The following is a 16,495-nucleotide window of genomic DNA, read 5'->3' as shown; positions in this document are numbered from 1 at the left end:
TGTGCTTGGGGGGTTTTGCGTTCGAGTTTTAAGCAAGTGTTAAGAAGTGCTTCTTCTGGTCCCGAGGAAGGGCGCGCAGAAGGACTGGGGCCTTTAATGGCACGAAGGACTGGTAAGCACGGCGGCCAAGGAGGAGACGGTCTGCCGAACGAGGAGCTGAGTGAAGCGGACGACGACAACAACGTCCTGCCCCCTCCTCGCTCGCTCGAGCTTCTGCCGCCTCGCTCGGCTCCCCACCTGACTCGACTCCCTCCTCCCAGCCCCGTTCCTTTGTCCTCCCGCTCGCGATTGGCAGGTTTTATTATTCCGCCTCAACAAGCCGCGGGCGGATTGGCCGGCGCGGCTGTGACGCGAGGGGCCGAGCCGCGGAGTAGTTGGGGTTCTGCTCTGTCAGTAACACATGGGCAAGAGCAGCGGAGAGAGGCAGCGAGGAAGGCGCCAGCGGGAGACGGAGGCCTCTTCTGCGCGCGTCCGGAGACGAGGCAGCGCCGCTCGGGGAGCCGTGGAGGGTCGTGAGAAGAGGAAGGAGAAGCAGAAGAAGCCTCCGCCTCCTCAGTCGTCTTAACAGAAGCAGCAACAGCAACAGCCGCGCGCTCCGGCTCCTTCGCTGCCCCACTCTCGGGACTTTCCCCCTGCGTTGGCCGTTGGTGGCGAGAGGCTTTGGAAGCCGCCTGAGCCCCGCTACAGGGAGGTGGCGGCGGGAAAGGGGTGGGGGGGAAGCGCGAGCGAGCTCGGAAGTGCGGCCACATCTGCCAAAACTTAACCCAGCTATTGCAGCGGCAGCAGCGAGAGCGGCGTCGGCGCCGCCGCCCGTGTTCGCCTTTTGCAGCAGCAAGCAGCAACCCAGCTCTGCATCTCCCCTCGAGGGGAAGCAGCGAGAGTAGGACGAAGCAGCAAGCAAGGAAGGAAAGAAAGAAAGAAAGGAGGGCTGGAGCAAACGCTTCCCGGACATTTCAAACACCACCTCCTTCCCCCCTCCCAGCCCGGGGCTGCTTGCAGTTCCCTGACCCGGACTGAGGGCTGCTGCTCCGCGTAGCCCGGCGAGCGCGCTGGGTTTGGTGCTGAGCACCCGCTGCTCCGAATTTGCCCACCGTCAATCGGTATCGAGCCGGGCCAGCCCACCAGCACCACCCGCCGGTCTCCTCCTGCGAGAGCTCTCCCGAAGCTACAGCCACGTTGTCCACGGCCTCTTGCACCATAGAGGGGAAACAGGTAAGACGTGGGCGCGGGGCGGGAGTGGAGAAAGAGAGAGCTGCTTGGCGGTGCGTTTTTTTCTTCTGGATGATTGTAGCTGTTTCTCCTTTCCTCTCCCCCGCCCCACTTCGTTGCGGTCCGGAGTGGGAAGTAAACACGGCCACCCCCGCCATCGCCTGGAATCAGATCGGGGGGGGGGGAGCTGGTTGCACCTCCCGGGAGCCAAGCGGCAGCGGGGCCGCCCGCAGCCCGGCGTAGCGGTACAAAAGGCTGCCTGCTTTGCCCCGCGCTGCTGTTCTCTCAAGCCCCCCCCCCTCCCGCCCGGTTCTGCCTGGGAGTCGCGGAGGAGGTAGGAAGAACGGTCGCCCACTTTCTTTGTAGTGAAAAAATACTTATTTTGAAACAGTGGCAGGTTTGGAGGAAAGGGAGAATGAATAATCTTAAGTGAGGTATTTCCTCTCTTCTCTCATTCTCCTTTCTCTCTTCTCTCGCTCCCCTCCTTTTCTCCTCCTTTTTGTTCAGGGGAAATCTGATGAATCAACCTAATTAAAACCAAGCCGTGAATTAAGCATCCATATTTTTTTTTTGTACTACAAATTGCAAGTTCTACGCTTGTCCCTCCCTTGGTCTCCATTAAAATCACCAGAGACGTTGTTAAAAGGAGGGAGGGGGTGTGTGTTTTGCCTCTAGCTGCCAGCTCTCCTTTCTGTTTCATTGCCTCTGTTCCAGGACCTAAATTGCTTGGCTGTGTAATTACCAGAGTAAGCCTATTTAAGTTAAAAGCTTTCCTTCTCTTTCTCTGCCCCCACCCCCCCAACTCCAAATGAAACTTGATGAGGGCCCGTCCTTAGTTATCAAGGGAGTCACTTTCTGGTCAGTCCTCTTGATTCATCTCTTTTAGATTTAATCAGCATTAAGGTATTGCTTGTCCTTAAGAGCTTTAGCTTAATGGGGTTACTGGATGCTTCTGTCAGTGTAGCGTTTCCTTTTATATATAATATTTACCTTTCAACAAAGACTGGGTGGGTGGGAGCAAGGCAGTGGGGCTTGTGTGGGGTTTTTTTGGTCTTGGAAAGATGGGAAGTAGGTTTAACATACTTTAGGAATCCTTTTTGCTTTTAATCAGAAGTAAGAAATGCAGATTCATATTGCTGGAAATGGTAACAAAAGGCCATTTCGTGAGTTAAATGCATCAGAAATCAATTTACATAAAGGTATATGATGCATTCAGAGAAATGCAATGCTAATGGCTTTTAGAGTGGTTCTCTTTCCCAAGTCTCGGGGTTTTTAGTTACAGTCTTAATTGGTGCAGTTCGCAGTCTGGTTTATTGTGTGGTCAACTGAACATATGATCAGGAGTTATTTTGAAGGAAATCCTGTTTTGTTTGGTCCTTTAATTTTTTTTAAGTGGCCTATTTTAAGGACCCTGAAGCTTCTGTTGTAACTAAGTTGGGCAACTAAGTAGCAGGAAAAGTTTGCCCTCTCCTCCTCACTCTTTTGCTTCAGAGGTATACAGTATGTCTTAGGGAACAGCCAGATGCTTTAGCTTGAGCATGGACAGTTTACAAAGGACAAAGGGAAAACACACTGCTTAATTGGCAGTAAATAACTTGATCTTTTTATAGTGCAAATGACTGAACAGTAGCCTGTTCGACTACTGGATTTGAGGCAGAGCAAATTAATCAGTTTGGAATAAGCTTTATGAATTGGTTCCATTATTAATCTCCCTGTTGCCCTGCTTGTACAAAGCATTTATTAGAAAGTGAGAAACACACTTGTGGGTTTGCATGTGTGTCTATTTCTACCTCCACCCCTCCCCAAGCAGCACTTTTACAGCCAGCCCTGCTAGCTGTTTCCTGAGTGGTGCATGCTTGATTGTTCTGCCTCTCTGCTTTTACAGAAAAACTTTTTTTTTTAGGGCAACAAAGCGCTTAGCATTTAAATTGCTGATCAAGGGCAGATTAGTGAGACAAAAGTAGATGTGTTTGTATAGGAAGTTAACAGGCTTCTGAAAGTTAAGTGATCTATTATTATCCAGTAAAGCGTCCTTTGGGAGGGGGACCCCACTTTCATTTGATCTTTTGAAGAAATAAATAAGTAAATAGGGAGGATCCTGGCTGAGCCCTTGCAGATAACAATAGCATGGAAAAGGAGACCTTGAAAAACTAGTTTCACAACTTTCTCACAGTTTTCTCCAGAGCTTATACTTGCCTCTCCTGTAAAATAGAACCAAACAATCCCCAGAACCATTCCCAGCTTGTGAGCTACAGCTGCGCTCCCCAAGAGTTGTGGCCAGGGATTGTGGCCTCATCTCGGCTGTTTCTTTTAATTCCATTCTCATTTTAGGACTGTGGGGCCCAGCAATTTATATCTGGGAGGACCATGTAGACTGTGTGACTCCAGGTGTGTGTACTTTCCTGGGAGCAAACAAAGCGGGGGTCACTCTAAGTTTGACAGCAGTATTGCAAGCTAAAACTGTCATTGAGCACCACCAGCCAACTTGGAAGGGGAGGCAGCTAATTAACCCAGAACAAAGGCTCTGAAAAGTAAACAAGTTGCTGCTATTCCCCATCTTTCTTGGGCTGGGAGGGACAGGTTGCAAGAGCTCTTTGCCTGAGAATCAACCCCTTCATCTCATTTTTCTTTCTTATTCCCTTATCCAGACCATGGTGAACCCAGGCAGCAGCTCGCAGCCTCCCCCGGTCACCAGTGGCTCCCTCTCATGGAAAAGATGTGCAGGCTGCGGGGGGAAGATTGCTGATCGCTTCTTGCTCTATGCTATGGATAGCTATTGGCACAGCCGGTGCCTGAAGTGCTCCTGCTGCCAAGCCCAGCTGGGGGAAATTGGTACGTCCTGCTACACTAAGAGCGGCATGATCCTGTGCAGAAACGACTACATCAGGTGAGAGAGACACAGGGGAAGGTAGGCTGGTTTGGTGGTTTCTTGAATACACGACTCCATACTTTTCCTATGAAGCAGAAGGAACTGCAGGCCAGAAATACCTTTGGTTGCAAGGGGTAGTTCAAAACTAGAAGCCTGATTTAATGAAACAATCCTTTTCCTGGATTACAGTAGGAAAGCTGGGTAGATGGCCCGAGGAGAGGTGTGGTAGAATAAAACTCCTAAAGTGATCCTAAACTTTTAAGAGAGAAGTCCTGGTTTAAAACAGTTGGCTGCCAAAAGCTACTATGGTAGTGGGGCAGAAGGATGCTTGTTTGGAACCTAAAGGGGTGAGAGCAAGCATAGTTTGCTAGAACAGTGGCAGAAAAAGGCTAAAACAGTGAGCTACCCTTTCATTATCAGATTTATTATATTATTATTTGCATAAGCACCTTTAAATGAAAATGGAATGACTCATTCTCTGTATTCATTGTGAAAGAGTTGATTAATTGTTGGAGGGACTGGGACTGCCTCCTGTGCCAAACTCTGCATACCCAACCCAGTGGTAATACATGCTTTCCTACTGCTGTGGAGCATATCTTTCAGTATAAAAGCGAGCATGTGTATCGTTTGATAAATGCTTAAAATATTTCTAATTGCAGCCAGTATTCTGCATCTCCGCCACTTTGCATAACAAAAATGTGTTTGTTTCTTCTCCCCACCCCCACCCCCTAGTTTGAGAGCAATTAATAAAAAGAATTTAAGAGGTCCAGGTGCCCATTCAATCTTTTCAGGTGAACTCAAGCTCCTTTAAACTCATTTTGAAAGGAGGCATTTTGAAGGATTACACATTTAATTTGAGTAAATGACTTGATAGACTGATGCACATGAATGCTTTGAGGTGGTGTTCTAGTTCAGCAACCAGTAATTAAACAGCCCCCTCCCACCTTTTTTTGGCATATAAAGAATGTGAGGTAAAGGCATATGGAGTTTTTTTCTGGATAGTCTTGATTTTCATACTTTAGAATAGATTTGAAAAAGTATCCCAGTTCTTGGAAGGAGTGAGCAAGCTTTAGTGGTTAAAATAATCTTTGTGTCTATTTTCAAATACTTCCGTTATAAATATTTTGAGCCAATTTCTTCTGGAATTTGTAGATTTAACTATGTAACAACTCTGTAAGTTGCATACTAAACATTACTTGTTCTGATTCTGGAGGCAACAGCATTTTGAAATGGTGACACCAATAAGGAGACCCTTTCTTGTTCTGATAATGGCTCTTCTTTATGCTAGCACCTTCAATCAGCTAAATAGAATACAGAAAACAAAATGGCAATAGAAAGGTTTTAAGGGATTGCAGCATTCATTTTGCTAAGTGTGCGGATTTTTAAAGTAAATGCTTGAAAATCAGTGTGTGCAGGCTTACAGCGATGCGTTCTTGATCCCTGTCCGAAGCAACTGCATAAGCGAGACAGAATTCTAATTAAATAGAGCAGAACGGTTAGAAAAAGAGGTTTGTTTGAAGTGGAAAAATTGACACTACTGTTCAGATTCAATGAACAGTACAGATTTCGTCTCTCTCTACTAAAACCATCAAACAAACCTCTTCTGATCACTACTAATTAAAAAGAGAAGTTGTCTACTGTACCCCTAAGGCAAGTTCAGGCCAGCTTATTGGAATCTCTGCCTCAGGTTTTTGTGTGGCCAAAACTTATTACAGTTTTAATATAGGCTATTATAAATAGGGTGCTTTATCAGATGGTAAATTTGAACTGATTTTGTTCCATCAGTCTGACTCTTCACTAGAACTGAATAGCTTGTCCAATAAAATACAGATACTTGAGTGTGCACTTCTGGAAGCTTATTTGTTCCATAGGATAAAGGTCTACTGACCCAAGTACATAAAGTTCCAGCATTTTCATCTGTGACCCTGATGACTTTCAGACATAAGTAGCTGCATGTCCTAATCTACTAACAAATAAGATGCTACCATTTTACCAGTGTTTTTCAGTGTGTGTGGTTTTTATCGAGGATCATGTAGGAAAATATATAGAAATAAGTCATGATTTTGTTCTTTTGACTGTGTGCAGAAATTTCAAAGTTGATCTTAATGGTACTTTCAATGAGATGTTTGTGGTAAAGCTTAGAGACAAATTGATCATTCAGCCTCTGAGATGATAGGGACTGGCTGCTTGAAGTCTCTTGATAGGAGAAGACAACTGGGTTTTTTTAAACCACCACTATGGACCTCTACAACTAAATCTGGGTAGTGGTTTTACTAAACCAGCCTTACCTTATCTAAGGATTGCCACAGATTTTATTGGCAGTGGAGGACTGTGGGGTGTGCATGTAAGTAAAAGGATGGCAATACATTGACTCTTCTCTGACCCCTTAACTCACAACCATAGTACCCTAAGCAAAGGAAGGATTTATTTGGAAGGGAGAAGGGTGATGGGCAGCCCTCCCAGCTATGAGATTCTAGATAAAGCAGCAGCGTGGCAGTGAATCTGCACAATTAAGAGCTTTAATTAGTGTCTCCTCCATTTTCTCTTAGTTCTGATAGGTTTTATCTAATGAGATCTCGTCCCTGGCTTAGATCTGCCTGGAATGACGTGTCCAAAATGAATGAGAGCTGTGTCGCAAACAAAACATTTAATTAACAAAATTGGCCTTGGAGAGAGCAAGAGAGAATAGGCTGGGGGGGGGGTGGTTGAAAGAGGTGGTGGGGAGGGAGAAACAAACTAGGCTTTTCTTAAAGGGCTAGTGCTGCTTGAGAACTCTTTCTGTACAAATGTCTATTTAGTATGATTATAATCTCTTATATCCCACCTGGAGTTTGCTACTGATGTGGCAGTGGAAATATATTTTTGGGTTGGGGGGCAGGTGAGGAGCATGTAGCCTTGCCTAGATCATGAGAGCATGGTCACCTCCCCCCCCCCAAAGTGTTCGTGGCACTATGCTTGACATGCTTGGCGGCAAACACCTGATTCCCATTCCAACAGGCAAAAGATGTTCGCTGTTTTCCTTGCTGCTCATTGCCATTCACGTGGGCTGTCTGTCCACAGTATGAGCCATTTGAGAAGGGGAGGAAAGGAGGGAGCAGCCAGGCAACGAGTTCATTTTTTTCTGGTAATCAACAGCAAGCTGCTATATTCAGGGAATGCTGTCCCTTTAATTGAACAGGCTAGGTAATTAAATGGCATTTTCCCAATAGGACGTGCTAGGTAAATCTAATAGTTGGTTATTTAATATCACTTTGAAGTCTGCCCACTCAAGCACAATGACAGCACAGGAGCATGTGAACTATTAGCTTGGAAAAAAAATCCAGGATCTCAAAAATTAATTAAATCGCATGCAATTTAGGGGGAACGTTTATCTTGATTTGTCATAACAGAATTAATTCAAGGCCTCCAATTCACTTGGGGGCAGATCTGTTACTCTGAATTAACCAAGCGTAATTTGGCTGATATTTTTTCCTCTCTCTTCCCCCCTTCTCTCTCCCTCTCCCTCTAATGCAGCACTTGCACAGCCGCCTTCCTCCCCCTTAAGTATCAATAGCTTCTGGTGCTTTTAAGGTGCTTGGGCTGTAGTTATGCTGAAGTACCTTTAATGGACTTGGCTGTAGGCATAATTTTTTGTGTAGCCTTCGTTACATCTGATACAGCTGGCACAGAATTTGGATCCGGTATAGGAAATCTAATGGAAAACCAATTGCTTCTGGATCAGTAGCTTTGGATGTGCTTTTCTTTCAGCTAGGAAGTTTGGATGCTTCTGGGTACAGAGATATCACCATCCTCCCTTTCTCCTCCTCTCTCCTTTCCCCACCCCTTTCAGGTGCAAGGGGAAAATTGAACTGCGGGACTGGCAATGCAAAACTCTTTGTGGTGCAGAGCTGTTTGGTTTACACAGCATGGTAAAAATCCCCACACTGCACCTTACTTTTCTGTAGTTTATTTTAAAAGTGTTCCAGATGAATAAATAGAAATTTTCAGCCAGCCCCCCCCCCATCTTCTTGTTCCCATCTCATCACCTCTGTCCCCTTCTTAAGGTTTTGAATGCGGAAGAGAGTTGGGATTAATTTAAGGTGGCATTACATAACGCTGCAAAATGTAGGACCTTTCATCCATATATGGAACATCTCAGTGTTGGTGATTGATTGTGTTGCCCAAATGTTGAAATATTAACAACCTCTTTGGACTCCCAAGACCCAAAGAGAGGAAACTGAAACCACTTCTGTCATCGCAATTAAAGAGTCCCCTGGCTTTAATTAGCCTGACCTGGGGTATCTCTCCCCCATTGCTGGAGTTAAAGAGAAAAGAGCCCATTAAAGTCCAGTCTGAGACCGATAGTTTCTTAATTGAGCACCTAAAGCCTCCAGCCTTTTAAATTAAATACTGTCCTGGACAGTCTCCCTGATTAGCTAATTAACTCTCCTCTTGTACAGAACCCATATAAAAACAACTTTTCAGGATGAGGGTAGTTAACAATGATTGTCTTCCTCCATGGTGAAACAAAAATTATCTGAAGCTTCTGATAAAGTGCCGCAAAATAAGAGTATTCTCATTAGTAGGAAAGAAAAGGAAAGCATCTGAAAAAAGTAACGGGCAAAGTTCTGGACATTTGCTTCAGTGGTAGCCTAACCCTGCAGATTAGGTAGACTGCCCTAAGTTAGTTTTGGCTGTGACTTCCAAAAAATCAAATTCTTCTAGAATGAGGCTGTGTGTGTGTGTGTGTGTAAAATGATGTACAAGTAGCTTTTGGGATTACATTTTTGACTTGCAATTATTAAAATTTAATTTAGATGCACAACCACCATTGCTCAGGAATGTTTATATGATACACACATACTTTATGAAAAGAGTGTGTCACAGTTAAAGCAGCATGTTTAAAAATGATTTTTAAATTGTGTGGCGTGTTTGAAATCCTCGCCTCTTCCACAGGAGGCTGTGAAAGAGCCCCCCCCCCCCGTCTTGCCTCCTTTAAAAGGGGTGTGTGTGACTCTGTATACTTCTGGGAGGAGAGTATTCATACAGCTAGGAGATCTTCCTTTTGCCATTCTAGAAAAGCTTCCATTGTAATTTTTGCTGCCAGTTTAGTCACAGTTCTGCAGATGGACCTAAATATTCCTTTCTCGCTGCCTCTTTAAATGACTTCCTTCTAAAATGTTGCCACTGATAATGGGGAGTGGTGGAAAAAATACACATAGTGAACTCTCAGTGAAATCAGTTGTCCTTGTAAATACTTTGAAGTGGTCCTCCTGATCCAGCAGATGCTAGAATAGCATCCATCTACTTTTTTTTCTGGATGGTCCAGCCCTTTTTAGGCTTGGAGGTATTGGCAGTATATTAGTTCAGCTTTCCCTTTGTACCCATTCTGACTCGCAAGAAAGTGTCGGTGTGTTGCGGATCTCAGACTAATTAGTTTTGAAATGGAGTTTTGATTGAACTCTTCAAATCGATGCTGCTGCAAAATTTGTTTCTCAGGCTTCCTATTAAAAGCCATCTTAAGGGGCAGTTTTACTACTCTCCCTGTCGTTCAGTCGATACATTTAATACCAACTTACAGGCTATTTTCAATAAAGTGGCGACAGCAAATTAGTAGTTTGAACATGACAAGCCTCCCTCTGCAAGCACTGATTCTTGAAAACTCAAAGCAATTATTTTCGTCCCCCCTCCTTGATACGGAGGCACGCAGCAAACATTCAGATCACAGCATTTTCAGTAGTAATGCGTCCTCTAGACTGATACACAAGCACAAATGTATGACTTTACTATTGGGCAAAAAAGGTAATGGAAATAATTAGTATTATGACACCAGTACATTTATTTTATAGATGCTTTTGCACTCTCCCCCCCCCCCAGCACCCAAATCTTATGCCATGGGAGGGGGAGCCTGCCAGCTAGTTCAGATTCTTCCTTCTCTATGAGATGGTCCATCATTGTAATAGCTGTGGATGCAGTGAGAAACTGCAGAAAAGCAAACGAGAGAAAAAAGCCATTTTTAAAATTCTAGCATACATATTCTGTAAAAGTGGGAGATCAATATTCATTAAAGCGCAAATCAGTATGTTGTGCCTTTAAATGCATTAGAAGAATTGTGTATATTTTCCTTCAGTCCTTCCCCCCTCCTTCCTCTGCTTTTCCTCTTCTCTCTCCCCCCCCCCACCCCCATGGCAGATGTTGTGGTCTCATTTGATTGCATAGGAAAACTGCAGTGATACAGCAAACACCCAGAGAGATATGATGACAAATGGGTCCAGATCCCGGTAAATTACTTTCTGCTCAAATCGAAATTTCATTCAGTTTGTTGCTAGCAGAGATGAAGTAATCTAAATTGTGGACTCAGGAGCAGATAGAGGGAAGTTGGAGCAAGCATTTCATTATCAAGAGAGAGAGAGAAGGTTAGGATGAAAGAGATGAGCAGAGGCAAATCTAAAGTGTTGACACCATGATTGAAAAGGTTAACCCATACACATTATATATCAACCTGGATAGCCGAGAGTTTCTAATGGAAACTCTGCCCTGCTGGAGGTTTACTGGAGTTTCAATACACTGAGCATGATGTCGTCTTAGATATACAATCAAATCCTCTTAACCCTTTTGATGACTCATCTCTCAAGATATGATTAAAGTACAAAAAAGTTCTTCATATAATTTCAAGGACACAATGCATTTAAACTCCAGTCATGAATTCTGTCCCTTTTTTTATGACAAACCCAGTAATCTGATAAAAAGTGTTGTACAGAATTGGTTTGTGTTGCTGAATGCAAGTTAATATTTTATTAGATCCTGTGCTTCCATGTCTTGAGAGGTCTAGGGTGCTCCTGTGGCAATTTGGCTTGTGTTACGTCTCTTTAAGTTATCACGCCCCGAAGTATGTAAACAAGCTTCAGGGGTGGATTTTGACTAGTTGAAATGGCTCTTTCAGAACTGGCTTCTTGATTCACAAGAGTCTCAGGTGGAGGGAGAAAATAATAAGCATCACCTTTTTGTTTTCAGGTTATTTGGAAATAGCGGCGCTTGCAGTGCTTGTGGGCAGTCAATTCCTGCTAGTGAGCTGGTTATGAGAGCACAAGGGAATGTCTATCATCTGAAGGTAGGAAAAAATTGTCCTTCTGACACTGTCTCCGTCCTCCACCCCAAACATTGCAGCATCTGTGCACAGATCTATGTTGGAATAAAAGCAGCGTCTGCTCTAACTTCGTAAAACGGGCTTAGTCATAAATGGAAAGGCTTTTGAAGTTGCGTATGTTGTCCTAGTGATTAGTTGTGCTGCAGGTCTGAACACACTTATTATTGGGTACCAACAGGTGCAGCTTCCTGTATTTGGCCAAAGTCCCATATATCCCTTAACTTTGCCATAATTCAGATTATAATATTTTTTTGGTGTTTTTAATGCCCTCCCTCCCCAGTTTTAACTTTGCCTTTTGTTCACCCATTTCAGTGTTTTACGTGCTCAACCTGCCGGAATCGCCTGGTCCCTGGAGACAGGTTTCACTACATCAATGGCAGTTTATTCTGTGAACACGATAGACCTACAGCCCTCATCAATGGTCATTTGAATTCACTTCAGAGCAATCCACTACTGCCAGACCAGAAGGTGAATATTGAACAATTGCTAATGGACCTTATTAGAGTTAAAACAAGATTAATACATTTTTCAGCCTAATGCTGAATATCTTTCAAATGGCTTTACATGATGGAATGTAGTGAACAGGGTGAGGCTCCAAACATTGAGGTGCTTGAATTGTGAAGTGACTCCAGTTTAATTTGCTTGCATTTGCCAAAACAATTCTGGCAGTCAAGAAGACTTGTGGGATACAATCTGGATCTCTCTTAACAAGTGCATGTACTTAATTGTAGCATTCTAGAGTCAGATAAGCTAATGGCACAGTAAAGGTTTGTAGAATCATTCCAGTAGCATTAGAAAAATAGTTATATTAGTTGGCTTGATTTTCAATAAAAAGGCTTTTGTTCATGCCCATTATGTCTCTTTAGTTTTTGGTATTAAAGTGTAATATGGCTAGCAGAGTAGGGAACAGTTTTAATCAACAGTTGTTCTGTACCTCTGCTGTAACTGGACAGTTTTTAGATCTATTTTAATCTCCCTAATAAGTCCCATAGCTATGCAAGTGAGTGCATTTTGATAACTGCTATGCCTAATTTATAATAATTACTGTCAACCTTCAGTTAAGGGACTGTTCATTCCACACTGGTCCAGAAAACACTGAATGCACAAGTCTTGCACATAATTTTATTCACATCATATTTCATACTGATTATGTATTGATGACATTGATTCATTTACTCTTTACAGCGCCACTTGCATGGATATTAAATCTTATTGACCACAGATGAATTTTAATTTCAGATTGGTGATGGATTTTTCCATCAGCTCTGATAGTATATTTGACTTTTTCATCATTAACCCAGGCAATCACACAGCACTGAGTTATTGCACTGAAACAAAGTGCACACTTCACTTGGTAATTCTTTATGGATTTACAATAGGGACTTCATTAATGTCTGTTCCAAGGATAGCAAAAATAACATTTATCTGTTAGTAGGAATTTTGAAGATAAAGTCTTTTTTTATAAAAAAGAAAGAAAAAAGAATAAACGAAGCAACCCTTGGGCAACTTATGAAGTCTGCAGCATCAGGGAATCTTTAGAGGCTTAATATGTTCAGAAGAACATGAACTTGCCCCTTAATAGGGGTGCATTGCTATAAGTAAATGTGTTCTAGAAAGCTGCCCTAAATTTAATAGTGACCAAGCGTGTTGTATGTTAGATGTAGTTAAGGACTCCTATGCATTCTATACTCCAAGAAAAGTCCTACTGAGTTCAATAGGGCTTATTCCTGTGTAAGTGAGTTTAAGAGGACTGCCTACTTTAAATATTTTTTTGGAACCCCTATATGCCAAGCGCTATCCTCAAGTCCCTGTTTCTAAATAACTGTTTAAAATATAGGGAATACTTCTTGCATCTAGTTCAGCCTTTTGTGTATCCGTTTGTTTTGTGCATGCAGTAAAAGTTTAATATGCTTTATGGTGCCTTTGTTCTTGCTGTGCTTCAGCAAAAGTAAAATAATGTTGGCAGTTACAGAGAAGAGATAAGTGTGGAATAGGAACAGGGATGCAGGGTCTGCAAAGCTGTATTCATCCTGCATGTAACTCTTTGTGCAGGAAGACTTCAATAAGAACAGTGCCTGGATTCTGTGGCTATTAACTGCATAGCTACAGTATGTTAAAGAGGCAGGCAAAGAGGTGTTGAGAAAAATGCAGGGACGGACTGACGACAAAGTGATGTTCTCAGCGGGTGACACTAATATGGCCTAGTGAGTGGCTTATCAGTTCCACAAGTGGGGTTGTGTGAGGGTGGTGTGTACTATAAGTTAAGCCCAATTTTCATGGCTGAAGTTTAATAGGATTCTAGAGTCCGGGAAGAAAGCGGATTGTGCGCTTTTTTGGCACTGCATATTTTTGGGTTACTAATCTATGCATTACTCGGAGGGAAAAGTTAGAATTCTCAGTCCAATAAAGCTTGTTCTGCTAGTGCCACAGAAAGCCCTTCACAAATGAAGCTGTTGTGTGTGATTGTGCTGTGTTACTTGCTTCCACCCCTCTTCCACACTCCATTTTTAGCCAGTACCCTCTTCCTTTGGCTTCCCTATCATTTGAATTGTAACTTGTTGGACAATGAGTGCTTCTGATCTCTGCTGCTTACAGTACCCAGCACAGCCTTGCTGCTTTAGTAAACATTAAGGGGACCCGAAAACAGTCCTGATGTAGCACCCTATATATTCCACCTAGAGAAATAGTAGCCCATACTCTGCTTTGCCCATTGGCATTTTATTGGTGATGGACAACCTGAAGACTGCCAAGCAAGCTCTGGAATTTGATTGATTGCATTGTGATTTGTTTGCTCTGGCCCTAGTTAGTATCATTTCTGCATGATGGCCAGGAGTTGATGTTGGTCTAATAAGCTGGTTCCAGAGTCCTCCTTTATTCCAGAAGACATCAACTCCATATAGCAGGGATGGGAAGCCTGTAGCCTCCAGCATGAATCACTTCTTAAACCATATCCTTACTATCATAAAATATTGTACTACCACCCCAACTATGGACAGTAAAATACCCCCCCCCCCCAAAAAGCTGTGTGCTTGATGGAGATTTATGATGTCCTGTGCAGATTTTGTCACTTTGTAGCTGAGGAATGTTGTCTAAAAGCTCCTCGAGTTTCTTTCCTACTCCCTACCCCTAAAACCCTTTTCACAAGGTATACGTTTCCCTTTCATTGCTGATGATCAGAGCATTTGCTTGGCTCTAGCTCCTATACTTTTAAATAAAGCATGAGTTAGGTTACGTTTTGCTATTCTGTCTGTTGCAGAGAATCTTCTAGTTTACATACCGCTCAACAATTCCCTTGTACTTACATAATTGGTATTGTCTGTGTCCATAGTAGAGGACACTTGATGCTCATTTATTAAATATGCTTGCTGGCTGCTCCCTAATCTTTGTTCTGGACAGACAAATTACCTTTCTCACACTGAGCATCAGCTCTGGGGAATTAAACCTCCAAGCTTCCACCACTTTAATTAGCTTGAAAGTGGGGGGTTGCAGTTACTAATAGACCTCAGGCTTTTAGTAACTTGGGGAAAGGGTAAAAAAAAACTTCCTAGGAAGCTCAAAATGTCATTTAAAAACCATAAAAATCTAATATATTATTTCATTTTGGTAATTGCAAACAGATTGCATTTGAAGACTGTCGATTGTTTCTACTTTATCCATGGAAGTTAGATTTCTGTCGAGCTAGGCATTTTTAATTATCACAATTCATTAACACATCACTGTGGAGGCACATGTTTGACTTCGTATATTACAGAGTTTATGTAACGTTAACTAACATAGCAGATGAGGAATCTTAAATGGGAGGAAAATATTCCAAAATGTCTATATTTAGCTTTTGTGCTATGCAGCATGTTAACTAGCGTTGCCTAGGGGAGGGTATCTTATTTGCTTTAGACAGAATTTTTCCTAATTTAGAAGATCACTTTACTTTGTGTGCTTCAAAGGCAAGGCGTGTCATTTCATCCCTGTCCAAGGGAAATGCATCTTTTATAAAAGAAAAAAGAGTAACTGTAGGATTTCCCATCAGAAGCTTCTATCTTTCCTTTGTGAAAAATGTGTCTTGCTGCTGTCAAAACTTAAAGGATATTATTATTATTATTATTATTATTATTATTATTATTATTATTATATTTTTAGTGTGGTCTGTTTTGGTTTCCCCCCTGTTTGAACTCTTCAGGAACTTGGATAAGTATTGCAGAAAACCTTTAATTGAATCGCAGTTGGAAAGTAATTTAATAAGATAAGCAAATAAGGAGAATGCGAAACCAGTCAAATTTGACTCAAATCAAGCATTTTAGCTAAGATGCCCATTTTTATTTCCTTGCAGGTCTGCTAAAAGGTCAGTACTGCAGAATGCGTGCCTTCATCTCAAACTTTGTTCATCACAGATGGATCCCATGTCTCCAGTAGACAAGTCACCTTTGTAGCTAGCATCAATGCCAGCTCCATGCCATTGCACCTTCTTTACTCTTGGTTGCCCTTCCCACATTTATTGGTGTATTAAAATGACTGAAAATGAACATTAAGGACTCCATGAATCTGGGCTATTGGGAGACTGTAGAGGAAATGGAGAAAAATGTCCACCAGAAGAGAACAACTTTGGGTGGGGAGGGAGTGGGGGAAATGACTAATGAAGCTAATGAAGATAAGCTTTCGAGTCTGCTTTCTACCCTCATTAACAATTAGCAGGGCACTGGTCAAAATTTGTACCCTGTGTTTTACCTTAACAACATTCTCTTTGCTCTTTGTATATTTAATTGTTGTAAGGAAATGTGTTTCAAAACTCAAAACATGAGATAAAGGAAAGATGGGGCTCTTGTGATATTCTATCACAAACACTTTTATTGTATCTCTGTAAAATACAATGTATGTATGCATGTAAGTGTTTTTTTTTGTCCTAATGTTGCTACTTCCCATGACACAAAAAAGAAAAAAAATCAAGCTCATAGCAGCTACTGTGTAGAAATTTTCACCTACTCCTAATTTGCTGAATGAAGAAGAAGAAAACTTTTATTTGTGATACTTTCAGAGACATTTGCTCTAGTATGGTGTATTTAAATAATAAAAACTTAAAATGAAAATACTTGTAATTGAGTGTGACTTCAGTGCACAACAACAACAACAACAACATAAACATAGTTGGCTTCCATTCAGAAATGAATTCTTATGCAGCTTTTAACTTTAGAATCTTTTTTCTGCTTTCTAATGGGTTTATGAAAATAAGGAATGCATTTAACTCCACAGAATAGGTGACTTTTGGCAATGGTACAGAACTCAAAAGTATTGCTGAGTGT

General features: G+C 42.3%; 1 protein-coding gene across 2 annotated transcripts; it reads left to right on the top strand.

The window, feature by feature from the left end:
• The first annotated feature begins 383 nt into the window (after positions 1-383).
• On the top strand, positions 384-16,282 carry LMO4 (LIM domain only 4). 2 transcript variants are annotated; one of them, XM_035123350.2, is made up of 5 exons: positions 384-1,212; positions 3,858-4,096; positions 11,072-11,168; positions 11,517-11,672; positions 15,529-16,282. In XM_035123350.2, the coding sequence occupies exons 2-5, from the start codon at positions 3,861-3,863 to the stop codon at positions 15,535-15,537; spliced, it is 498 nt and encodes a 165-aa protein (XP_034979241.1). In that variant the 5' UTR covers positions 384-1,212; positions 3,858-3,860; the 3' UTR covers positions 15,538-16,282. The 2 variants fall into 2 exon arrangements, with proteins under 2 accessions (XP_034979241.1, XP_060132732.1); XM_060276749.1 differs by lacking the exon at positions 384-1,212 and adding an exon at positions 2,257-3,597.
• Positions 16,283-16,495: the final 213 nt, after the last annotated feature.

The sequence above is a fragment of the Zootoca vivipara genome, chromosome 7 (assembly GCF_963506605.1).
Source record: "Zootoca vivipara chromosome 7, rZooViv1.1, whole genome shotgun sequence".
Lineage (NCBI taxonomy): Eukaryota > Metazoa > Chordata > Lepidosauria > Squamata > Lacertidae > Zootoca > Zootoca vivipara.
This window is presented reverse-complemented; position numbering and strand designations above follow the sequence as displayed.